The sequence below is a fragment of the Anoplopoma fimbria genome, chromosome 2 (assembly GCF_027596085.1).
Source record: "Anoplopoma fimbria isolate UVic2021 breed Golden Eagle Sablefish chromosome 2, Afim_UVic_2022, whole genome shotgun sequence".
NCBI lineage: Eukaryota > Metazoa > Chordata > Actinopteri > Perciformes > Anoplopomatidae > Anoplopoma > Anoplopoma fimbria.
Window position 1 is genome coordinate 6,630,461 of NC_072450.1, and position 27,694 is coordinate 6,658,154.

Sequence of the window (27,694 nt, forward strand, 5' to 3'; positions counted from 1 at the left end):
TTTTTTAAACTTTTTTTTTTAACATACTATACTATGACGTTTTTTTAACATTTTCGACATACCATAATATGACTTTTTCGACTTGCTATATATACTATTTTTTTCGACACATACCATAATATGACTTTTTCGACACGCTATACTATGACTTTTTTTTAACTTTTTCGACATACCATAATATGACTTTTTTCGACTTGCTATACTATGACTTTTTTTATGATTATTTTCGACATACTATAATATGACGTTTTTAACACTTTTTTCGACATGCTATAATATGACTTTTTTCGACTTGCTATACTATGACGATTTTTTTACTTTTTCGACATACCATAATATGACTTTTTCGACTTGCTATATATACTATGACTTTTTTTATGATTATTTTCGACATACTATATACTATGACGGTTTTTTAAACTTTTTTTCAACATACTATACTATGACGGTTTTTTTAACTTTTTCGACATACCATAATATGACTTTTTTCGACAGGCTATACTATGACGTTTTTTCGACTTTTTTTCGACATACCATAATATGACTTTTTCGACATACTATACTATGACTTTTTTTATGACTTTGTTTGACATACTATACTATGACTTTTTTAAGACTTTTTTCGACATACCATAATATTACTTTTTTAAGACTTGCTATACTAAGACTTTTTTACAGATTTTTTTGGCATGCTATACTATGACCTTTTTAACACTTTTTTCAACATACTATACTATGACTTTTTTTATGATTATTTTCGACATACTATAATATGACTTTTTTCGACTTGCTATACTATGACGTTTTTTTAACTTTTTCGACATACCATAATATTACTTTTTTCGACACGCTATACTATGACGATTTTTTTAACTTTTTTTCAACATGCTATACTGTAGAACAAAAAACTCCCACACACTGTCTACTTCACGTACATAGACCTGAAGAGTTTATTTGGAAGTGTGAGAGGACTTTCTGTAGGAGTTAACATTCATTTTGCCTCTTTTTCTTTTTAACCTTTTCCTCCAGAAATCACACGGGCAACTCCAGCCGCAGAGAGGGAGGAAGAGGAGCAGGAAGCTGCTGCATGATCATCCATCAAACCAGCAGCAGCATCAGTGTTCTCAGGCTCTCTGTTCAGGCTCACTGACGCTCGGGAGACAAGTGTCTGCATCGCCATCTGCAGGAAATCCAGACTCACTGCATCTGTGCATTTTCGACATACTATACTATGACCTTTTTAACACTTTTTTTCAACATACTATACTGTGACTTTTTTTGACACGCTATACTATGACCTTTTTTCGACTTTTTTCGACATACCATAATATGACTTTTTTTCGACATACTATACTATGACTTTGTTCGACATACTATACTATGACGTTTTTTGTAACTTTTTCGACATACCATGATATTACTTTTTTCGACACGCTATACTATGACGTTTTTTTAACTTTTTCGACATACCATAATATGACTTTTTCGACTTGCTATATATACTATGACGTTTTTTCGACTTTTTTTCGACATACCATAATATGACTTTTTTTTTTAACTTTTTCGACATACCATAATATGACTTTTTTCGACAGGCTATACTATGACGTTTTTTCGACTTTTTTCGACATACCATAATATGACTTTTTTCGACATACTATACTATGACTTTGTTCGACATACTATACTATGACGTTTTTTGTAACTTTTTCGACATACCATAATATTACTTTTTTTCGACATGCTATACTATGACGTTTTTTTAACTTTTTCGACATACCATAATATGACTTTTTCGACTTGCTATATATACTATGACGTTTTTTCGACTTTTTTTCGACATACCATAATATGACTTTTTCGACTTGCTATACTATGACTTTTTTTATGATTATTTTCGACATACTATAATATGACGTTTTTAACACTTTTTTCGACTTGCTATACTATGACGTTTTTTTAACTTTTTCGACATACCATAATATTACTTTTTTCGACACGCTATACTATGACGATTTTTTTACTTTTTCGACATACCATAATATGACTTTTTCGACTTGCTATATATACTATGACTTTTTTTATGATTATTTTCGACATACTATACTATGACGGTTTTTTAAACTTTTTTTCAACATACTATACTATGACGTTTTTTTTAACTTTTTCGACATACCATAATATGACTTTTTCGACTTGCTATATATACTATGACGTTTTTTCGACTTTTTTTCGACATACCATAATATGACTTTTTCGACTTGCTATACTATGACTTTTTTTATGATTATTTTCGACATACTATAATATGACGGTTTTAACACTTTTTTCGACTTGCTATACTATGACGTTTTTTTAACTTTTTCAACATACCATAATATTACTTTTTTCGACACGCTATACTATGACGATTTTTTTACTTTTTCGACATACCATAATATGACTTTTTTCGACAGGCTATACTATGACGTTTTTTCGACTTTTTTCGACATATCATAATATGACTTTTTTCGACATACTATACTATGACTTTGTTCGACATACTATACTATGACGTTTTTTGTAACTTTTTCGACATACTATAATATGACTTTTTTCGACACGCTATACTATGACGTTTTTTGTAACTTTTTCGACATACCATAATATTACTTTTTTCGACACGCTATACTATGACGTTTTTTGTAACTTTTTCGACATACCATAATATGACTTTTTCGACTTGCTATATATACTATGACGTTTTTTCGACTTTTTTTCGACATACCATAATATGACTTTTTCGACTTGCTATACTATGACTTTTTTTATGATTATTTTCGACATACTAATAATATGACGTTTTTAACACTTTTTTCGACATGCTATAATATGACTTTTTTCGACATACTATGACTATGACTTTTTCGACATACCATAATATGACTTTTTCGACTTGCTATATATACTATGACTTTTTTTATGATTATTTTCGACATACTATATACTATGACTTTTTAAACTTTTTTCGACATACTATACTATGACGTTTTTTTTTAACTTTTTCGACATACCATAATATGACTTTTTTCGACATATACTATGACTTTTTTCGACTTTTTTTTTCGACATACCATAATATGACTTTTTCGACATACTATACTATGACTTTTTTATGACTTTGTTTGACATACTATACTATGACTTTTTAAGACTTTTTTTCGACATACCATAATATTACTTTTTTAAGACTTGCTATACTAAGACTTTTTTACAGATTTTTTTGGCATGCTATACTATGACCTTTTTAACACTTTTTTCGACATGCTATAATATGACTTTTTTTATGATTATTTTCGACATACTATAATATGACTTTTTTCGACTTGCTATACTATGACGTTTTTTTAACTTTTTCGACATACCATAATATTACTTTTTTCGACACGCTATACTATGACGATTTTTTTAACTTTTTTTCAACATGCTATACTGTAGAACAAAAAACTCCCACACACTGTCTACTTCACGTACATAGACCTGAAGAGTTTATTTGGAAGTGTGAGAGGACTTTCTGTAGGAGTTAACATTCATTTTGCCTCTTTTTCTTTTTAACCTTTTCCTCCAGAAATCACACGGGCAACTCCAGCCGCAGAGAGGGAGGAAGAGGAGCAGGAAGCTGCTGCATGATCATCCATCAAACCAGCAGCAGCATCAGTGTTCTCAGGCTCTCTGTTCAGGCTCACTGACGCTTTTTCGGGAGACAAGTGTCTGCATCGCCATCTGCAGGAAATCCAGACTCACTGCATCTGTGCATTTTCGACATACTATACTATGACGTTTTTAACACTTTTTTTCAACATACTATACTGTGACTTTTTTTGACACGCTATACTATGACCTTTTTTCGACTTTTTCCGACATACCATAATATGACTTTTTTTCGACATACTATACTATGACTTTGTTCGACATACTATACTATGACGTTTTTTGTAACTTTTTCGACATACTATAATATGACTTTTTTCGACACGCTATACTATGACGTTTTTTTAACTTTTTCGACATACCATAATATTACTTTTTTCGACACGCTATACTATGACGTTTTTTGTAACTTTTTCGACATACCATAATATGACTTTTTCGACTTGCTATATATACTATGACGTTTTTTCGACTTTTTTTCGACATACCATAATATGACTTTTTCGACTTGCTATACTATGACTTTTTTTATGATTATTTTCGACATACTATAATATGACGTTTTTAACACTTTTTTCGACATGCTATAATATGACTTTTTTCGACTTGCTATACTATGACGTTTTTTTACTTTTTCGACATACCATAATATGACTTTTTCGACTTGCTATATATACTATGACTTTTTTTATGATTATTTTCGACATACTATATACTATGACGGTTTTTTAAACTTTTTTTCAACATACTATACTATGACGTTTTTTTTTAACTTTTTCGACATACCATAATATGACTTTTTTCGACAGGCTATACTATGACGTTTTTTCGACTTTTTTTCGACATACCATAATATGACTTTTTCGACATACTATACTATGACTTTTTTTATGACTTTGTTTGACATACTATACTATGACTTTTTCAAGACTTTTTTCGACATACCATAATATTACTTTTTTAAGACTTGCTATACTAAGACTTTTTTACAGATTTTTTTGGCATGCTATACTATGACCTTTTTAACACTTTTTTTTTTCAACATACTATACTATGACTTTTTTTATGATTATTTTCGACATACTATAATATGACTTTTTTCGACTTGCTATACTATGACGTTTTTTTAACTTTTTCGACATACCATAATATTACTTTTTTCGACACGCTATACTATGACTTTTTTACTAACTTTTTTTCAACATGCTATACTGTAGAACAAAAAACTCCCACACACTGTCTACTTCACGTACATAGACCTGAAGAGTTTATTTGGAAGTGTGAGAGGACTTTCTGTAGGAGTTAACATTCATTTTGCCTCTTACTATGACTTTTCCACTTTTTTCGACATACTTTCTTTTTAACCTTTTCCTCCAGAAATCACACGGGCAACTCCAGCCGCAGAGAGGGAGGAAGAGGAGCAGGAAGCTGCTGCATGATCATCCATCAAACCAGCAGCAGCATCAGTGTTCTCAGGCTCTCTGTTCAGGCTCACTGACGCTTTTCAAGTGTCTGCATCGCCATCTGCAGGAAATCCAGACTCACTGCATCTGTGCATTTTCGACATACTATACTATGACGTTTTTAACACTTTTTTTCAACATACTATACTGTGACTTTTTTTGACACGCTATACTATGACCTTTTTTCGACTTTTTTCGACATACCATAATATGACTTTTTTTCGACATACTATACTATGACTTTGTTCGACATACTATACTATGACGTTTTTTGTAACTTTTTCGACATACCATGATATTACTTTTTTCGACACGCTATACTATGACGTTTTTTTAACTTTTTCGACATACCATAATATGACTTTTTCGACTTGCTATATATACTAAGACTGACGTTTTTTCGACTTTTTTCGACATACCATAATATGACTTTTTTTTTTAACTTTTTCGACATACCATAATATGACTTTTTTCGACAGGCTATACTATGACGTTTTTTCGACTTTTTTCGACATACCATAATATGACTTTTTTCGACATACTATACTATGACTTTGTTCGACATACTATACTATGACGTTTTTTGTAACTTTTTTTTTTCGACATACCATAATATTACTTTTTTCGACACGCTATACTATGACGTTTTTTTAACTTTTTCGACATACCATAATATGACTTTTTCGACTTGCTATATATACTATTTTCGACATACTATACTATGACTTTTTTACATACCATAATATGACTTTTTCGACATACTATACTATGACTTTTTTATGATTATTTTTTCGACATACTATAATATGACTTTTTAACACTTTTTTCGACTTGCTATACTATGACGTTTTTTTAACTTTTTCGACATACCATAATATGACTTTTTTCGACACATACTATACTATGACGATTTTTTTACTTTTTCGACATACCATAATATGACTTTTTCGACATATATACTATGACTTTTTTATGATTATTTTTTCGACATACTATACTATGACTTTTTTAAACTTTTTTTTTTCAACATACTATACTATGACTTTTTTTAACTTTTTTTCGACATACTATAATATGACTTTTTCGACATACTATACTATACTTTTTTCGACATACTATAATATGACTTTTTTATACTATGACTTTTTTCGACATACCATAATATGACTTTTTCGACATACTATACTATGACTTTTTTATGATTATTTTTTTCGACATACTATAATATGACTTTTTAACATACTTTTTATGACTTTTTCGCTATACTATGACTTTTTTAACTTTTTCAACATACTATAATATTACTTTTTTCGACATACTATACTATGACTTTTTTTTACTTTTTTTCGACATACCATAATATGACTTTTTTCGACAGGCTATACTATACTTTTTATGACTTTTTTCGACATACTATAATATGACTTTTTTCGACATACTATACTATGACTTTTTCGACATACTATACTATGACTTTTTTCGACACGACTATGACTTTTTTGTAACTTTTTCGACATACTATAATATGACTTTTTTCGACATACTATACTATGACGTTTTTTTGTAACTTTTTCGACATACTATAATATGACTTTTTCGACATACTATACTATGACTTTTTTTATGACATACTATAATATGACTTTTTCGACTTACTATACTATGACTTTTTTTATGATTTTTTCGACATACTATAATATGACTTTTTTAACACTTTTTTCGACATACTATAATATGACTTTTTTTTTTCGACATACTATACTATGACTTTTTTTAACTTTTTCGACATACTATAATATGACTTTTTCGACTTGCTATACTATACTATGACTTTTTTTATGATTATTTTCGACATACTATATACTATGACTTTTTTTAAACTTTTTTTTTCAACATACTATACTATGACTTTTTTTAACTTTTTTTTTTCGACATACTATAATATGACTTTTTCGACTTGCTATATATACTATGACGTTTTTTCGACTTTTTTTCGACATACCATAATATGACTTTTTCGACTTACTATACTATGACTTTTTTATGATTATTTTTTTACTATAATATGACTTTTTTAACATTTTTTTTTCGACTTGCTATACTATGACTTTTTTCGACATACTATGACTTTTTTTACTTTTTCGACATACCATAATATGACTTTTTCGACTTGCTATACTATACTATGACTTTTTTTATGATTATTTTCGACATACTATACTATGACTTTTTTTAATACTATTTTTTTCAACATACTATACTATGACGGTTTTTACTATAACTTTTTTTTCGACATACCATAATATGACTTTTTTCGACATACTATACTATGACTTTTTTACTATACTTTTTTTCGACATACCATAATATGACTTTTTCGACATACTATACTATGACTTTTTTTATGACTTTGTTTGACATACTATACTATGACTTTTTTAAGACTTTTTTCGACATACCATAATATTACTTTTTTAGACTTGCTATACTAAGACTTTTTTACATACTATATTTTTTTGGCATGCTATACTATGACTTTTTACACTTTTTTCACATACTATACTATGACGTTTTTTTAATAACTTTTTCGACATACTATAATATTTTTTTCGACTTTTTTTTTTCGACACGCTATACTATGACGATTTTTTAAACTTTTTTTCAACATGCTATACTGTAGAACAAAAAACTCCCACACACTGTCTACTTCACGTACATAGACCTGAAGAGTTTATTTGGAAGTGTGAGAGGACTTTCTGTAGGAGTTAACATTCATTTTGCCTCTTTTTCTTTTTAACCTTTTCCTCCAGAAATCACACGGGCAACTCCAGCCGCAGAGAGGGAGGAAGAGGAGCAGGAAGCTTTTGCATGATCATCCATCAAACCAGCAGCAGCATCAGTGTTCTCAGGCTCTCTGTTCAGGCTCACTGACGCTCGGGAGACAAGTGTCTGCATCGCCATCTGCAGGAAATTCAGACTCACTGCATCTGTGCATTTTCAACATACTATACTATGATGTTTTTAACACTTTTTTCGACATACCATATTATGACTTTTTCGACTTTATACTATGACTTTTTTATGACTTTGTTCGACATACTATACCATGACGTTTTTATTAAAATGTTTTTTTTGACATACTATACTATGACTTTTTTTAAACTTTTTTCACATACTATACTATGACTTTTTTTAACTTTTTTTTTTCGACATACTAATATGACTTTTTTCGACTTGCTATACTATACTTTTTTATATGATTTTTTTTCGACATACTATACTATGACGTTTTTAACACTTTTTTCGACATACCATAATATGACTTTTTTCAACGCTATACTATGACTTTTTTTAACTTTTTTTTCGACATACCATAATATGACTTTTTCGACTTGCTATATATACTATGACTTTTTTTATGATTATTTTCGACATACTATACTATGACGTTTTTAACACTTTTTTCGACATACCATAATATTACTTTTTTCGACATACTATACTATGACTTTTTTTTACTTTTTCGACATACTATAATATGACTTTTTCGACATACTATACTATGATGTTTTTAACACTTTTTTTTTTTCGACATACCATAATATGACTTTTTCGACATACTATACTATGACCTTTTTAACACTTTTTTCGACATACCATAATATGACGTTTTTTCGACTTTTTTTCGACATACCATAATATACTATACTATGACTTTTTTTACCATAATATGACTTTTTTCGACATACTATACTATGACGTTTTTAACACTTTTTTCGACATGCTATAATATGACTTTTTTCGACATACCATAATATGACTTTTTTCGATTCGCTATACTATGATGTTTTTTTTACTTTTTCGACATACCATAATATGACTTTTTCGACTTGCTATACTATGTTTTTTTGACTTTTTTTTCGACATACCATACTATGACGTTTTTAACACTTTTTTCGACATACTATAATATGACTTTTTCGACATACTATACTATGACGTTTTTTTTACTTTTTCGACATACCATAATATGACTTTTTCGACTTGCTATACTATGACTTTTTTTTATGATTATTTTCGACATACTATACTATGACGTTTTTAACACTTTTTTCGACATACTATAATGTGACTTTGTTCGACATACTATACTATGACGTTTTTTTGACTTTTTTCAACATACTATACTGTGATTTTTTTTAACTTTTTCGACATACCATAATATGACTTTTTCGACTTGCTATACTATGACTTTTTTATGAGTTTTTTCAACATACTATGATGTTCTTTTTAAACCTTTTTTCAACATGCTGTACTATATCTTTTTATGATTTTTTCGACTTGCTATACTGACTTTTTTATGACTTTTTTCAACATACTATACTGTGACTTTTTTATGACTTAGTTCGACTTGCTATACTGACTTTTTTATGAGTTTTTTCAACATACTATGATGTTCTTTTTAAACCTTTTTTCAACATGCTGTACTATATCTTTTTATGATTTTTTCGACTTGCTAGACTATGACTTTTTTATGACTTTGTTCGACATACTATACTATGACGTTTTTTCGACATACCATAATATGAATTTTTTCGACATACTATACTATGACTTTTTTAAAACTTTTTTTTGACATGCTATACTGTGACTTTTTTCGACATGCTATACTATGACTTTTTTAAGACTTTTTTTCAACATACCATAATATGACTTTTTTCGACTTGCTATACTATGACTTTTTTCGACTTTTTTTCGACATACCATAATATGACTTTTTTCAACATACTATACTATGACGTTTTTAAGATTTTTTTCGACATACCATAATATTACTTTTTTAAGACTTGCTGTACTAAGACTTTTTTACAGATTTTTTTCAACATACTATACTATGACGTTTTTTTTAACTTTTTTTCGACATGCTATACTGTAGAACAAAAAACTCCCACACACTGTCTACTTCACGTGCATAGACCTTCATCAGGTTATTTTTGTGAAAAATAACCTGATGAAGGTCTACGTGAAACGTTGTTACTGAAATATATTTATGCGCAAGTGAAGAAAACAGTGTGCGGGAGTTTTTTGTTCTATATTGTCTACCTAAGGTATTCTTCTACACACCTGTCGTCCTACTGGAGTGCAAAAGTTTTGCTCTTTTTTTGACATGCTATACTGTGACTTTTTCATGATTTTTTCCGACATACTATACTGTGACTTTTTTAATTTTTCAGGAATTTATTTTGCGACACACGGTACAATAACTCTTTCATGCATTTTTTGGACATACTAAGCTATGATCTTTTTTCATGACTACACTGTACATATACATTACTAAGACTTTTTACACTCTGTGTTATAACTTTTTTTTTCTTTACAAGGATTTATTTTTGGCTTTCTTTTCCACATACTCATCTATGACTTTATGGCTTTTTTGACATACTATATTATAACTATTTTATGACTTATTCAACATAATTTACAATGGCTTTTTTGACATATTACACTCTTACTTTATCATGACTTTTAAGGATATATACTATACAAAGGCTTTTTTCAACATACAATACTATGACTATGACAGAACAGAATTTCGACATAGAATACTACGGCATTTTTAATCCCTTTTTGTCGACATACTATACTATGACTGCTTTCTGGCTATTAACGACATATGATATACTATGACTTTTGTATAATATTATTTTACATACTATACTATGACTGTTCACTAGAAACTACCCAATGACGTTTATACGACATTTTTCGACATACTAGACAATGTTTTCTTTTTGACATTCTCCACTATGACTTCTTTGGAGATACTACATAATGACTTTTAATGATTGTAACATTTCCAAATCAAGTTTATTTAAGGAACTATTTGACAAAAAATTGAGTCATAAATAATCATTAATTTTATTGAATCACAATAACTTAAGACTAGTACAGTAAGCCCTGGACAGACCAGTGATGACAAACTGCATCAATCTGCTCTGATGTAAAGAGACTGTACACAAAATATTCCTTTTCAAGTACTGTAACAAATCAGCTAGAAAAAGTCATCAAAATGCTGCAAGAGAGTCAACTATTTACAAGGTTATGTTACATATAAAAAATGTACATAGCAAAGAAGGCTTAACATTCATTGAGTTTGTGAGTAATAAACTGAAGGACTGGTCAAATGCTTTTACGACATCCACACTTCTTAGAGCAGACTTTACTCGAGACAAAACAGAGGATCAGTCTCTTTGTGCTTACAAGTACCATAGCAGGAGAGCCTCTACAATCTACACAGACATACGTATGGACAAAGAACATGGGGCACAAATCTGAAAAGTCCTAACAAATCTGATTCCATGCTGTAAGTCTCGGCAGTGCTGAAAACCATGCGGGGGAGGGGGGGATTTGGGGTGGGGGGGGGACAGACGCACATACAGCTTTTGGCTTCCGTTTTTTGAGATCAGAATGAATGTTGCATAGGATCTGTGACTCGAACACTGACAGCCGTGGACGTTGTGCTGGATGACATGACCCCGGCCTTTTTACGTCTGCCTGCCCTTCCCAGAAGGTAGGCTGGGAGGTTTAAAGAAAAATAAAAAGTACAATATTCTTTTACATTTCAAGCCACGGAAATAATGTCAAACTTTTTTTTACATCATCATTCAACCACGAGTACCTTTATACCTTTAACCTCTGATTAATTATATCACTATAAACAAAGCAGCATATACACTAGATTTCACATAATTAGTTGAACATGTTTGTTAGGACAGTTTTGTTCATCACAAATCACATAAACCAGAACTATGAGCGTGACGAAAGCACAGTTAAAGGAAAGGGGGATGAGGTATAAAATCAACACATCTTCTTAAACTTCCCTCATCCGATCAACCTGCAAAACGTTCTGATTTCGAGCACCAAAACACATCAATATATATTTTTTCTTTCTTGCTAGTGGTCCAAATATTTATACACCAGCTTCACAGCACAGAGGTTATACATGCATACACTTTAATTTGAAACCCCAAAGTACTGCTTCTCATTCATGTCTCAAGCATCGGTGTTTGATATGATGAGAGGTCGACGCCGCTCCCCGACAGCCCCGAGGTGCTCGAGGAGAGGGACGACTCAAAGCCCTGTTAAGTTTACAGCCATTTAGACAAAACAAAACAAAAAAAAAAAAAAAAAAAAACATCTGCAAATGCACATAGTCTGTTAGAAAAGAGTAAGGCATTGATTGTTAGAATTCAGTCCAGCACCAAAAGAGGTTTGTGCTACAACAGCCTGTTTGGGGCCAATGTGCATGGAGATCTAGAACCATTATTAAATAATCAAAGTGAGAATTATGAAGTGGTGGAGCTGATGTTTGTGAAGTTACACAGATGGAAAAGGACATTATGTCAAACATGATACAAGTTTAAAGGATAAATCTAGCCATGGTGAATGTTTGAATCCCAGCTGGTGCCCATTACTCCTGAAAGACATTGTTTTTTTGAGCAAACAAGGACTCTAAAGGGATCTACTGAATCAGATTTTGTCCTTGTTTTGTCTTGCCTTGTAAAATAAGTTACAGATGTTAGTGTCTGTGTTTACAGCTGTGTGTGTTTGGCCAATAACACATATGTACCTAATATGTTATTCTACTCCATTTCAAAGGAACTACTGTCTGGTAGAGAATATTTGGACTTTCCAATTGTCCTGGTGGTGATACAATGTTGCCACAGTGTTAACCAGCTTTAAATACCATGTCTATATCATGAATTTGCATTTATAAACACCAGTTATCTTTCTTTTTTTGTCCACAAAGGGCTTTGAATGCAGACATTTAACTGGAAAACATTAAGGTGTATCTGATAGGATGCTTTCAATTACTACACTATTTATTTATCTAAAAAAATGTAGCTTTGATAAAGTTCGGGTTTGAATAAAATCAAACAGTGAATAGAGTTTGGGATGTATTAATGAACAATCTCTCTGAGGAGTTTTTTTGAAGTGTGAGCGGTCATGCTGTGGGAGTTAACATTCACGTTGCCCTGATTTATTCTTCAGCAATCACACTTCAGCCACAGAGGAGGAGGAGGAGGAGGAGGAGGAGGAGGAGGAGGTGGAGCAGAGAGCTGCTGGCTGTTCATTCATCCATCCAACCAGCAGCAGCCTCATCAGTGTTCTCAGCACCTCACCGACGCTCCAGAGACAAGAGTCTGTATCGCCATCTGCAGGCAGTTCGGACTCACTGCAGCGGTGCAGGACCAGGAGTATCCACGCTCCTGATGGGAGGACTGGCTGGCTGGTGTATGCTGATGACTGTAATGATGACGCCTCACCAACCGTGACAGGCTGTGTGCTTTGATTCTGTCTGTCTGAAGTAGAAGTCAGGCTCCTGACAGAGGAGCCACTGGCCACAGCGGTGAAAAGAAAAAAAAGAAAAAACTAAACAGCGCAGTGCAGTAGAAACCATCCCCTTTTCTGAAATGAAATCTGAACCTTTTTTTTTTTTTTTTTTTTTCTTTTTAAATATTTGGGTTACCTGCACCCAAATTAAGGTGGCTGGATTGTGTGTGGTGATATTTTTTACTCTAAAGAACATCTAGTCACAGTTCTTATTACAAAGGTCCTCCTGATAACCGACCCCAGTGTTACATCACAAGGTGGACTCCAGCGACGTGTCCAGGATGTCGTCATGGTGACTGTTGCTGTTGGAGTCGCTGTCGTAGCTCTGAGGGCTCGATGACGTCGCCGCCTCCTTCAGACGCATCAGCATGTTCATCTGTCACCGGAATCAAAGTGTCAGTCAGATTAAACTTTACCTTAAAAAACATTAAGGTCCATTTAGTATCTTTCAATCTCTATAGCAGAAAAAAAGGAGTAAAAACTCTTAAGTGAGTCCCTCAAACTTGTTAAAGACAATAACGCTCTAAAGATGTTCTCTTTGCTTGATAGCTTTAACTGAATTTGAGATAGATGTTATGTTTGTTTCTGATGTATTTTTGTGATTTTATTGTGTTTCTGTTTCTTATTTCTATCATTTTTGTGTTTGATTTGATTTAGATCTTGCTCAACTTGAGTTATTTGTTGATTAAGGCATGGAAAGAGTCCTTATTTGTTTGTACTTGCTATTATACTGTTTCCAAGGTCACGATTAAACTTTGATCATCTCATTTCTCATGAACTGTTTCTAAGAAAATGTATGTATTAAAAAAAGCAGTGTGTTGACATTAATTGAAATTTAGGAAAGGATACTATATATTTGTGCTTGACTACCCTTTCATAGGAGAATCTGTTCTTCATGTGTGTTTTGGCTCACCAGTGGGTCTGCGTCGCTGTCGCTCTGCGGTGGCTCTTTCCGGACTCCTTCTCTCGGGGCAGAGTAGCCATCGAAGCCCACGTCCTCTGGGCGGAGCTGCAGCAGCGGGGGCCAATCGGCCGGCGTGGACGAGGCTGACCACGGGTAGGTGTCGATCACCCAGGCGGCAGGGTCCTCCCACGCAGCTCTGCGGCCGTAGAGCTACAGAGAAAACACAGAATATATAAACTGAAACATACTAGAAGTCCTGGATTTAAGCTTTTTTTTGTAGGCAACACTGAAAGCTACAAGCAAAAGTTAATTTGCAGTTCACATCCATGTCTGTACAAAATGTCATCAAGCAATAAAAATGTCATAGAAAGTCGTTCTATAGTATGCCTCAAAAATATTCATAAAATGTTGCAAAAACGTTATAGTATAGTAAGTTACAATAAATGTCATAAAATATAGTAGAATAAGTCAGGAAAAGTCATATTATGTAATTTAAAAAAACATTCAAATGTCATAAAATGACATAGTATAGCATGTCAAAAGAAATGTCAATTCTTTTTTTTTTATAATATTGTTATTTTTATTAATGTGATGGTATATTGTCATATAATTAGAGAGTATTAAAAAAGGGTAATAAATAAGTCATAGTATAATAAGTTATTCAAAAATATATATTTTTTATAAGTCATAGCATACTGTAGCATGTCATAAAAAAAAGTCACAAAACGTTATAGTATTGTAGGTTATAAAAAAGTCATAGTATAGTATATCAGAAAAAAGTCACAAAGAACTCACAGTATATGTCATAAAAAGTCATAAATAGATTTTGAGCCAAATTTCAAAGTTGTCCCGAGAAACCAGAAACATAATAAACATCAAAATCTCTACGTTGCGATTTCTCTTCCGAGCTGATGAGAGCCATATTTCTCTGCTGAGCTGAGCTCCCCTTCACTCCCACTCAGAGGTTTCATTCTGGTAATTAGCTGCTGCCTAATTAAATCAGATGCTAATTACATGCAGATTAAAAGTACAAATTGAATCCATTTCCCCTTTGATGAACACAACCCCGGTCTTCTGAGAGGGCACATCTGAACAGATGTATCGTTTCTCTGACTCATTACACTTCTACTTCAATCTGCTGGATCCTTTAAACGTCCCCTCAGGATGTGGAATCATCAATTAGTTTCATTCTTACAGCTAGAAGCATCATAAATATCCTAAAACTGAAATAAAAATCCTTTGTTCTTTGGTCAGAGCATAATCAGTTAATCGTTTTCCATTTCTTGGGATATTAAACAGATTATGTGTGTGCGTTACCTGCAGTCCCTCCCGTACGGCCTCCAGCATGTAGGGGATGATGGAGTAGTTCCAGAGGTCAGTGAACCAAACCCTGGATCCCTCCACGTCCATGGGACAGGACAAGAAGAGACGGGGTCCTGCATGCCACAGAACGGGGAGGTAAGACACTCATTGTTTCTACACATTGACACATAATAAATGATCTTTCTTAAATCTTGCATCTGTCTCTTACCGATGGTGACATCAGAGGAGCTGTGTGTCTCCAGGAAGCGGTTGAGGTGGTGCCAGACCCGCGGGATCCAGTCGATGATCCTCACCAGCTCCATGTTGCGCGTTCGGCTGCCGATCTCCGTCTCGATCAGCTTCCTCCTCAGGTGGCGGCCCAGGAAGCCTTTCACCGGCTCCATGTGGTTGGCACACAGCACCCACCTTATCGGAAAACAAATATGTATATCAGGACTGTTCACACAAAAAAAATGCACCATCTCAATGTTTATGTCAAACCCAGTGTGTGGAGGATATGAGCAGCTGTTTACCTGAAGTTGTGGTGAAGCTGCAGGTTGGGGGCAGACGAGGTGGCTTGGCTCATGGTGCCGATAATGTACGGGCTGAAATGAGAGAAACACATGATTATTATTCTTTCTGTCAGGTCCAACAAGATGTACGATACTTATTGAGTCAGTGGCCAAGTTGCGTTAAAGCAGAGCCGTTTAGAGGGTTTCACTCCGCATTGTGTTGTGTAGTACAACACCTGTTAGCTGTTCTAACAGGGATCTACTTTCAGTTGAAAACATCTGACCTGACGAGTGAAGCGAAATGTACATATTTTTAACAAATCTGCATAAATTTCAGTCCTCACTCCGTAGTAATTTAGTGGCTGTGAATCCAAATTCAACATAATTGTTTTATATGATTCTGCAGATACAGTAGATGTGTGTGTGTGTGTGTGTGTGTGTGTGTGTGTGTGTGTGTGTGTGTGTGTGTGTGTGTGTGTGTGTGTGTGTGTGTGTGTGTGTGTGTGTGAGCTGACCAGTGCTGGAAGTTGCAGTTGAAGACTCCGTTGAAGATCTCTCCCAGGGAGCTGACGTGGTGCAGGTTGTCCAGAATGACCACCAGAGGGCTGTCAGCCCCCGAGACACTGCTGCACTGCTCGGCCAAACCCGACAGGTACTGACGCAACTCCTACAGAGAGAGAGAGAGAGAGAGAGAGAGAGAGGGGGACAGAGAGAGAGAGAGAGCAAAAATCATGTAATCATTAGTATTGTTTTGATGTTATTGGAGCACCAGGGTTTTATACACAAAACCAGAATGTTTGGAGGACTCAAGGTCAATCCTGATGTCTTTGCTATTCAAATTTATATTATATTGTCCTTATTTATATTAACAAATGGCACCAATGCCAAACTGTTTTTTGAAATCCATTTTTTTTATGTGTTTATAAAACTTGCTAAATGGGACACACATTCATTAGCTTAGTGGGGTGAGGTGTTCTTGATAGTTACTATTTGAAGTATGCAAATTGTATTTGTAATTCAGGGTTTACATTCAGATTTACATTCAACTTATACAAGATTCAATTTTGATGCTAAGTTTCAATATGAGATAGCAGAAAAAGACAAAAGTTTCCATGGCTGACAATTCAAAAAAAAATCTGCCACCATTTTTTATGACCCCCTTTAACAACATAACAACGTTTCCCTCTGTCTGCATATCTGCTTTTACCTTGCTGGACTTGTGGTCCACGTTGAAGGTGACGACAGCGTGCGGGGTCAGAGGTCGGCCCTCCAGCAGCAGCAGGTGTCGAGACAGCTGATTGGCCAGGTAGGTCTTCCCCGTGCCGCTGGGGCCGGACAGGATGACGCGGCGGTGCTCCTTCAGCAGGGAGACGTAGCGCTGCAGCATCGGCTTCGGGATCAGAGTGTCGAACACCAGCGAGTCCACGTTCTCACTGCTCACACCTGGACACACACATCAGGACATTCATGTCATTTATCTATGTATGTGTTGGGTCTAGTTATTAAGAGGAATAAGAAAATAGACACGTTTTTCTCTCTGTATGAGGTTATCACATCTTTCTTTTTCATCCTGGTAGAAACAGATTAATCATTTGCGTTCGTACCTTTGAGCCGGATGTTGATGGTGTTGCTGTCTCCCACCAGGTAGCCGCAGGGCAGCAGCTCGGGCGTGTGGGCGGCCTTGGCGATGCTCGGCCGGAGGATTTCTCCGATGTTGTATCCCTCCACGCTGTCTGAGCTCAGGCCCAGCTGGCTCACCGGGTCCACATGGGTGATGTACTCCTATTAAACACAAAGTCTCAGCATTTAAAGGATGTTTCTGGGAAGTTTCTACAGAGGATACGGGCTATGAGACTTTTTCTGATTCTTACTTAAAATGTTTTTGATGAGCAAAAGCACATTTAGCTTTTAAGCAACTTTTTATTATAGAAGGAAACCTGACTTCCAAGACATTTTCAGGACCAAAAATACTTCTAGATTCCTTTCAAAGACTTAAAAATTCAAGCTATCTTAAAACATGCTGACACAAAGCTGATTTGTTTCTAATAATCTTGTTATCTGATTCTGTATTGCGAAAAGGCCTGTTAATGTTTACCTTGAAAAGGCGCCGGACGACTCCGTCCAGGACGTCCCACTTGGTTTTACCACTCACGCCGATGCAACCAATGAGAAAATGACGAGGCCGGCTCTCCTGAGATGGAAAAACACAAGTATTAGACACCAAAAAAGCCTTCAGGTGTATTACCAATCATAATGAACACAAAGACAGTTTGAGTTGCATTTTTTCAAACAGGTCTCACCTCTCCCCACTTGCTGTCCGGGTCCAGGCTGACGACCATCTTCACGTGTCGGCCCTCCTTCCTCATCCCTCCGTCTCCACAGGTGTCGTCCAGCAGCATGTCTGACAGGAAGGCAGAGCAAAGTCAGACAAGGCTTCTACATTTACTATGAAAAATGGGATTATTTATTTAAATCCTCAAGTGTTTCCATGTTTACCCTTTAAGAAATCAAGTCACTGCAGAAAACCGACTTACTTAAAGAAAGTAAGTGTATGTTCTGTAACTGGCATTTGGTTGAAGCCATTCAGTATCTAATAAAAGTCTACAAGGAGCTGTGTAGGACCCCGGGACATCGGCTCTGTCTTACCCAGGCTGGTGGACTCGCTGGTGGTGAGGTTGAGGCTCTGCTGGGAGAGACCCGGCCCGGTTCCCTGAGCCTGGCTGTGTTTGTGACGGGGAGGAGAGGAAGAGATGGAGGCCTGGGAGCCCATCCTGCTGCCATGATTCTCCACCTTCAGACGGTCGTTCTCCGACTTGAGCTTCTCGATCTCACCCTGCAGAAACACAAACACAAGATGAAGTTGAAAACAAAAAACAGATAATAGTTTATTCATTCTGAACTTAAAGGAAAGATCCACCTTCAACTAATGTGCTTGTATCTAAATAAATGTATCCTTTCTGAGTATGTCAGATGTTGTGGTAAAGCTGTAATAGTTGGCAAATAATGAAATCACCCCGATCAGACCAAATGCAATGTTTTTGCAAAATTTGTTCAACAACTAATATTAATAATACTCCTAAAACTCAGTTACAAAAAGCATTTCTCAAAATTAAACTATGAACTAAGAGCTTTTTTATTGGGGATACAAAAAAGCTTTGCAAAGGAAAACACTGTGCATCAATTATCTAAATTCAACTTACAATGTTTTATATTTCATATTGCGTGTTACATGTGGATAAGGTGACGTGTAAGGACTTCAATTTTTTGATTTTTCAGGCAAATAAAATATAAACTCGAACCTTGAACATCGTCAAAATCAACAACGATAATTTATGTTTTTTATTTCTTTTAGTTCTTCTTTTGAGATTTACAACATTATAGAAACAATTGGACCCAAAGCAGTGGGAATAGTTATGCTTTAAAGGGGAAATCAAAAGTGAATCAAACAGAATAAAATACTGCAGCTGCACTTTTTGCACTTTTGCTGTAATACCACTGACTGGATTGTGACCAGAAATGCAACATGACTGACTGTTTAAACCCACAGAAAGCTGTCCATTAATGTTTGCTATAACCTATCATGTGAAATTGTCTGCTATAAATGTGTGTGTGTATTATGTCTGCTCCTGCGGACCTGCATGCGGTTCATGGCCTCCCTGAGCTGGTCCAGCTGATGAGCGGAGCTGAGAGCCTCCAGGCGGATATCGGTCAGCTTCATCTCCTTCTCCCTGAGCTCACTGCGAAGCTGCATCACCGTCTCCGCCTCGCTGTCCAAACACTCAGACAATCTGTACACACAGAAGCAGGACAACACAGTTTAGTGACAGGACATATTGTGGTTTAAGTAGACTTTGGTAGTTTTCTGACTTTCTGCCTACGTACAGTGAGTTGGAGTGTGTGTTCCTGAGCATGTGGCTGTTGGCCGAGGTGCCGTTGTGGGGCAGTTTGGGGGAGGACGGCAGCGACGAGTCCGTCATCTCCTCGATGTCGGAGTGAGAAGAGGCCGACTTTGGAGATTTCTTCTTGCTGAACGCTTGTTTGAAGGAGCTTCGCAGCTGCAGGTGGAAAACACAGACAGAGAGAGAGAGAGAGAGAGAGAGAGAGAGAGAGAGAGAAATTGAGCAGGCGATGCGACACCCAAACACACAGCTGAGAGGGAGAGGAGGAGAGTGCCGGGGAAAGTGGAGGAAAACAGCTGTGAAAAAGTGCAAAGTGAGTCAAAGGGAGTAAAGATATTTAGGGGTAAACTGTCTTATCACCTGAGCTACAGCTCTGAATGCAAACGCTGAGTGTGAGGAGTGAATGGATACTTATGAATCAATGTTTTTGCTTTTCTTTTTCAAAACTAAATCTGAAATTGTATTATTTTTATTTTTTTTTATAATAATAAACAGCGGAAATACATTTTAAGAAATAAAATCGATGAAAATTGGATTTTAGTTTCTTTCTTGTATTAAAAGAGAATTTCACAGAATGTGCGCTGCTAATCATCTGAAGTTGAATCCATTTCTTGTTTTTCTAATTTTGCATAATTAGCGAAAAAGTGTTTTTTTCTTGACTTTCTAAAACTTTTTTCTTAGCTCTACTCATCTTTCCTCCTTTTAAAAAATCTGAGTAGATTCTGGTAAAAATCCGTCGAAAAAACAAAAATGATGAGCCATATTCAAACTTGATAAAACCGATGTTTGTTTCCTCATAGTTTGTGTTTAAAGGAGAAATCCACCTTGTATACTTTACACATTTGTCACTGCTTCTACTTCAGTAAGTGATTCACTTCAAGCTTTTCAATAATAACTGAAGACAGATTAACACATCTGTATGCCGTTGCTACAACTCATTCTGACAAGTTAGAAAAATAAATTCCAGTGATCCATCTTCTAAGTCTGATATAAATTGTTTTCTTTTCTGTTTTCATATCTTAAGATCAGGTAAGAAATGTTTTGCCAGGATCATCTTTATAAGTTTTTTCATCCGTAAAACAGGTAGTTTTTTGCTATAATTTACTTTTTTCACTTGCTCTCTAAACATAAACTACTGTGCATATATTATGTAAGTAAATTATGTAAGTTAAAACTGAAAACATTAATGCTTTAATCAGATTTTAAACATGTCAGCCTCTTGTGGCTAAAATTAGTATTACAACAACAAACACTTTCATCAGCCAAAACTTTTTTCCTATCCTTGTTTCACGGGTTAATTTTATTTTGAACTTTAAAAAGATGATCTTAACAAAACAGTTTTTTCACCTTTTCTAATGTCGTAAACACAGGAGAGAAAACTCTTTAGATCAGACTTGGAAAATCGATGACCTGAATTTGTTTCTCACTTGCTTCTCAGGGCTTCCTCAGTTTTCATTTAATGAGGGGGAGAAATAAGTCTCTGTGCCTCTTCTATAATCTTTGTTCTTTGTAGCTTTCTTTCAAACAACTTTTTAGTACGGAAAACATCTCAATATTATGTCATGTCAAAAAAAAAAATCCAGAGCTACATCTGATGTCCAGTTTCTGACAGTGTTAAAGTATTTTCTGGTGGATTTTTCCCTTTTAAGAGCCGTCTCAGGTGTCATAAGAGCAGTTTTTTAGGGAGAAGCGGTGTTGGGAAGGAGAGGACAGGCACCACGGTGGCAGCAGAGGACAAGGAGGCAAAGGACAGAGGTTAGTAACCTAGAAAAAGTGCAGGAGTTACGCAGCTTTGCTTTCTTTCGTGGCACGCAGCGTACCACTCTTACCTCATAGACCTGCCACATGAAGCGAAGCAAAGGAAGACAGAGAGACAAAACAGCACATGTTCATATGGGTTTGAGGTGTGTTAATGTGTTCATGGAGGGGCTGAGATTAAACTAGAGGCCCATACAGGAAGGAAGCTGATCTGATTTGCAGCTGCAAGGCTAATGCTACATCACAAACCACCATGAAGCGGGGTCTTTCATGATCCATTATAAACTCTCCCACACACACTGCCCCTATACGCTCCACATCACATACAATGTATGAGCACCTGCATAAGAGGAGCCTCCTGTAGGGTCTCATCTACACAAACTGTGACAGCTGGAAGCACATCTGCACCGACACACTCACACACACAGGAGTTTTGTTTATTATCACTGTAACCTAAAGCAGGAAACTCAACACGAGCTCACATCTTTTAAACGGCTACCAAGAAGCAACCACACTGCTGCTTTTCCTAAAATTCAACATCAGGATCAGATTCTGACAGCGACAGGCGACTAACACAACATCGCTTTCAGTCTACGGGACGACAGAGAGGGACAGAAAGATGCGTACGTCATCGTCTATGATTTGTCCTCCGGTGCACAAAAAAGTCTTTCAACGACAGAAAGGGAAAAGTTTGTAAGTAGGTAAAATGTTTTGTTAAAGAAGAACGAATGACACTAGAACTAGAAACTATTTGGTTATTCGCAGTTCAAGAGACAACTACTGCAACTAAATCCAGCCCAGTTTTAACCTAAATGTCTCATGTTTTTTTTTACCTGCAAATCACCAAATAATTCATAACTTCCAACTATGAAAATCTATGAAAATCCTAAGTGTATTCACCTGCTCCCCAGTGAAAGATGCCTAAAGGAGAGAAACCCAAACATGTGACACACCGACACACACACATGAAAATGCACAAAGAGACAAAAAGACAAAAACAACAAAAAATCATGAGTCCTGTTCGGCTGCTTGTTAGTATCTCATCATTACATAATGAAGTCTTTTAGATTTAGTATTTTTTTTTTTTTTTTACTTTACAGCATCTTACCCAGTTCTTCTTGTTCTTCTTCTTGTTCTTTGCGTCGGTGTCCATGTTGGAGCCCACACTGGAGTGGCTGGTTGCGCTGGCGACGCTGCTGACGCTGTCGGAGGAGTGCTGCCTCCTGATGCGCAGGTCTGGCTGCTGGTTCTGCTGCTGCTGCTGCTGCTGCTGCTGTGGGCTGCCGTTACTGCCGGCTGAGGGGAGACAGGACATGAATGTGTTTGTCAAACATTAGGCTGAAATATGCCTTTCATTAAATATCAGATATCAGCTGGTCAGTGTAGTGCACTTCTGACATGATAGAGGGTTTCCTTTGACAACAGAAAAACAGGCTCCACATTTTAAAGTGAATGTTTTGAATTAGTTGGCTAGTCTCTTAAAGTGTATTATCTTCCTTTTATGAACTTCAAACGTCATTGTCTTTGTGCTAACCTACTGTTTTAGGGGTTTTTCAACAACTGCTGTCCCACTCTGTTAGAAACTCACAACTACAACAAATTATTGATAAATTAAAATCCTTGACACATCGAAATGTCCGTTTATAAATAAAATATTCTAGTTGCTTTGTGGTTCAGACAGATTATGGGATCCTTTTCATACAATCTGTCCTATAATGGCCTTCTCACGGACCTGTCCCTCACTTTATTACAAGAGTGCAAACAGACATTTTGTACATCTACATTCTGATAAGTTACATTTGGTAGAAATTTGCATTACTATAAACAACGTCTAAAATGTTAGAACTAAATTCTAATTCAATATCTTCTTCAAATATCCCTTCTTTGTGTCGTGTTGGTCCGTACCTGTCCTTTCCCCTTTAGGCGTGAGTTCAGGTGTGTTAATCACTCCGTTGATGGCCGCCTGAGCGAAAGCGTTCTGCTTCTTCAGCAGCTCGATGGTCTTCCTCAACTCGTTCAGCTCAGAGTCCTACACAGAGAAAACGACGAGCGGTTCAGACCAATGAATAGACTGCAGTGACGTTGAATGTGCACTTTGATTAGAGTTCAGCACAGTTTGTTATAAAAAAACAAGAGGAGCTGTTTTCACCTTCTGCTCCGCCGTCAAGGTGAGACTCTTCAGTCTGATGGTCATGTTGCCCAGACTCTGTTCAAACGCTGCCACGAGGTGAGCCTGCAGGAGAAACAAAACAGGTTGTTCAAAATGTAAAACAGGAAGTCTGTAGAGCTCCAACATCATTAGATGTCCATGTTTGCGAGAGCTCTCGGCACAATCGCTTCAACCTTGGGGCTGAAACCCAAACATAACAACAAACAGTCAAGTTACAAACCAAAAATCAAATCCAAATAATGTAGGTCGGATTCCCACGCTACAAACACACCACTGAAGCCAAACCAAAAACAGACCTTGGTGATAGATTCATTCGTTCATGGTAAAACAGTCCTGGTGAAAACATAAAGTCATCTCTCACTACACTTTGGGTGATTTAACTTGATTTCACAGATTTCTGGCTCAGAAAGTGTAAAGAAAGTGTAATAAATTAACTTGACTTTCTAACAAAGTGATAACAACATGGGAGGCTTCAGACTGGGCAGGTGGGATTGAAACAAACAAGTAAAACAAGTAGATTTCAATCACATGTCAAAGAAAATAAAGGATTAAATTAGTAAATGAACACATTACAACAACAAAAAAGCATTTAAAAAGATTTGAAAACTCTTATTTTTGAGTGCAAATCTGCATATTTTGCTGGTTTGAACACACCAGCTGAAGGAGGGTGAGCAGGTTCATCCTTCACTGGATCGTATTAGGCTTTAGGCTTTGTAATGATCTGCAGACGCCTGCAGGAAGTGTGTGTGAGAGTTGAGTAAGGTGTTGACTGATGTGTGTTGGTAGTCCTGACTTTTTCCTTCAGAGGACGTTCTTAGATTCTCGTCCCCGGGGCTCCGAGGCGTGTTCAGATAATTCATCATCTGTCTGCGCCGTGTAATCAAATATTTGAACGGACCTCATGACCCCCCACTACCAACCTCTACTACCTGTGTTTTTCTTTCAACACCCACACCACACCTTCTTGTATCCAGGCGTCGCTAGCTGTAAATCTTCCGTCCACATCTGTGACTGTCCCTCTGCAGTGCGCTGAGACTTGACTCTCTGCTGTAATCTAACACCGCTCCCTTCCTTCCATATCTCTAATCCACAGTCAAACCACCAGCGTGCACTGACTCGGGCTACAGATTACAACTGGAGCGTGGCGAGACTTGTGCAATACAGGAGGCCGGGTGGAAGAGGGAGTCGTGTCTGGAGACGCTTTAAGAGATCTTCAGATGGATCTGCCAAATGTAAAATTACACCTTCTGGGAGTAAAGTGCTCGGTTGGAACTATCTGTTTTAGCATTTGATGAATATCATAAAATGTTCTTTCCTTTGAATCTGAATTATTTTGGTGCCAGATTTCACAACTTTTTAAGTTTGTTTTTGATAAAACTACATACAATTGAGTCTGCTTTAGGACATGGCATATTTTCTGAAATTATATTTAAAAAAAAATATCCACTTTCAACAGGTAATCATACAATTATAGTTGCACTTTTAACAGATCAACATTTTTCATGAAAAAATACACCATTGTTTAGTGATATTTTTCTACCGCTCTGTATTTTGGCTATCAATTCTTGTTTATGATCAAATGCCAGCAAAATTAATCACATTCTTAACAGCCTCAGCTGCACCCTGTATTAGGGAATAATCAGAATATGTTGGAATGTAAACATTATAAACTAAGATGGAGCATATTTGCTGCTGCTACTTAACCAACATTGCACTGGTCATATTTATCTTGCTGTTATCGCTTGTCTTGGTATATATTTTTGCCTAGACTTTTATTTACTTTTTTTAATTTATTTTTATTTATGGTACTTATTTACTTGTACTTTTATGTTTCACAATGCTGAAGAACCACTTCACACTTTTTCATTGTTCTCAGAAAAATGACAATAAAGATCTACTCATTCAATTTCTCTTTTTCAGTTCTCCATTTTTACAAATATTAGATACAATATTATTTGTGTTATACCACAAATTGATAGGAAAACGTCTTTGACTTGCCTCATACGTTTAAAATACAGTAATGTAATGCCCATAGTCCAAAAATGACTTGAATATTATTTATTTGTTATGTAATAAATACCCTAATAATAAGTTAATATTAACTAATTCCAGATTTTGGGGTAAAAGGTGCACAGCTATTGTTCACAACAACCACAAAACGTGTTTTGTTATTTAGTGATTAAATGTGTGACACAATAAAAACTGGAAGGAAACAAGAAGTTTGTTTTGGAGTGTGTGTGTGTGATTGTGTGTGTGTGTTTATGTGCGTGGGCACTTACATTGGCACTCAGCTGCGTCGTCAGGGCGGAAACCTTTTCCTGGGAGGCGTCCAGCTCCCGACGCAGCTTGCGTATCTGAGGACGGGAAAAGAGCACAACATCAAAAAGCATCCAGACAAAAGAATAAATGTCTGCTCCATAAAAGCATGCGATGGCAAACACACACAAACATACGCATCCAGACGCATGAAGGAAACAAAATAAATGTCACAAAACAAATTAGGGAGGCTCCCAGATTGGAGCTCTGATATGTTGAGGTGAAAAGATGAAACACGGTGGATGCATAAAAGAGCACATACAGGTGTACACAGGTGTTCGGAGAGGAACAACAGCCTGTTACAGGGTCCGTCACAATACAGTTACACAGGTAACGAGATACAACTGTGAAAACGCCCCCATGTTCCAACAAGTTCAGCCACTGCACATAGAAAATTAAAGAGCAGAGAAAGCTACATGATTGAAGTGCTGTGGGCGGGATGACACTTACCTCCGACTGGGACTTCTCCTCATTCTGTGAAAAAACAAACATCACAGGAAGAGAAAATCATTAGAGGATGTACTGACTGAATTCTGACAAACTTTAATGACAAAGAGGAGCTGCTGAAGCTGCCGGAGGTCAGACCATGCACATGTCCTGACTCCTGTTTGATTTATTAGCTGTATGGAGACGAGCTGTATAATCTGTGAGGGAGATTGTCTGGTGTAATATGTCTGGAAAGGAGAGATATCATCCTGAAGGCATACTCATCAGTGTGTGTGTGTGTGTGTGTGTGTGTGTGTGTGTGTGTGTGTGTGAGATAGAGAGAATCACATTGTCTCTATAGGCTGCACAAAGCACCATAGTATGAAAAGACAAAAATATACAGGGCGAGAGCAGGCAAAACAAGACGCTCACATGAACACAACACACCCTGCTGCTGTTCACCAAAACAGTGAAACATGCAACACCCACATTTACATGTAAACAAGCTGCACCGGGCACCGAAACTACACCAGGAAATGTTTTTCTCTTAACCTGACTGGAACCGTTTTCACAGCTCCTTTATGTAGAGCCGTCATCTGAGATATACAGACTTAAAACTGGTTCAACTGTAGCTATAATTTCATGTCAGTTTAAAGCCTGTAATGTGCACATTTCACAAAATATATATACAGTATATTGGCACCATCCAGTGGTGGTAGTAGTGTAAAAAAACAACACAATGATTGTCTCTTTTTGATCAAAAACCTGTCTTTAGGACAATTTAGAACAGACTTTTATTACCTAAAAATGTATAGATTTGATTATTATTTTTCAAGAATGTACTACGGAAAGTAATAAGT

At 35.9% G+C, this 27,694-nt stretch overlaps 1 protein-coding gene across 1 annotated transcript in view; it reads right to left on the minus strand.

The window, feature by feature from the left end:
• Positions 1–12,608: 12,608 nt before the first annotated feature.
• Positions 12,609–27,694, minus strand: part of nav2a (neuron navigator 2a) — a 115,600-nt gene continuing 100,514 nt past the window's right edge. The window contains exons 23-40 of the mRNA XM_054608542.1: positions 26,859–26,882; positions 26,372–26,446; positions 24,072–24,155; positions 23,828–23,951; positions 23,031–23,218; positions 20,148–20,320; positions 19,900–20,053; positions 18,912–19,098; positions 18,566–18,666; positions 18,361–18,456; positions 17,870–18,047; positions 17,473–17,708; positions 16,781–16,932; positions 16,287–16,358; positions 15,983–16,179; positions 15,769–15,887; positions 14,461–14,661; positions 12,609–13,923 (exon numbers count right to left, since the gene is read on the minus strand). Coding sequence (XP_054464517.1) covers positions 13,798–13,923; positions 14,461–14,661; positions 15,769–15,887; positions 15,983–16,179; positions 16,287–16,358; positions 16,781–16,932; positions 17,473–17,708; positions 17,870–18,047; positions 18,361–18,456; positions 18,566–18,666; positions 18,912–19,098; positions 19,900–20,053; positions 20,148–20,320; positions 23,031–23,218; positions 23,828–23,951; positions 24,072–24,155; positions 26,372–26,446; positions 26,859–26,882 — 2,487 coding nt within the window. The 3' untranslated portion in view covers positions 12,609–13,797. The remainder of the gene's footprint in view (positions 13,924–14,460; positions 14,662–15,768; positions 15,888–15,982; positions 16,180–16,286; positions 16,359–16,780; positions 16,933–17,472; positions 17,709–17,869; positions 18,048–18,360; positions 18,457–18,565; positions 18,667–18,911; positions 19,099–19,899; positions 20,054–20,147; positions 20,321–23,030; positions 23,219–23,827; positions 23,952–24,071; positions 24,156–26,371; positions 26,447–26,858; positions 26,883–27,694) is intronic.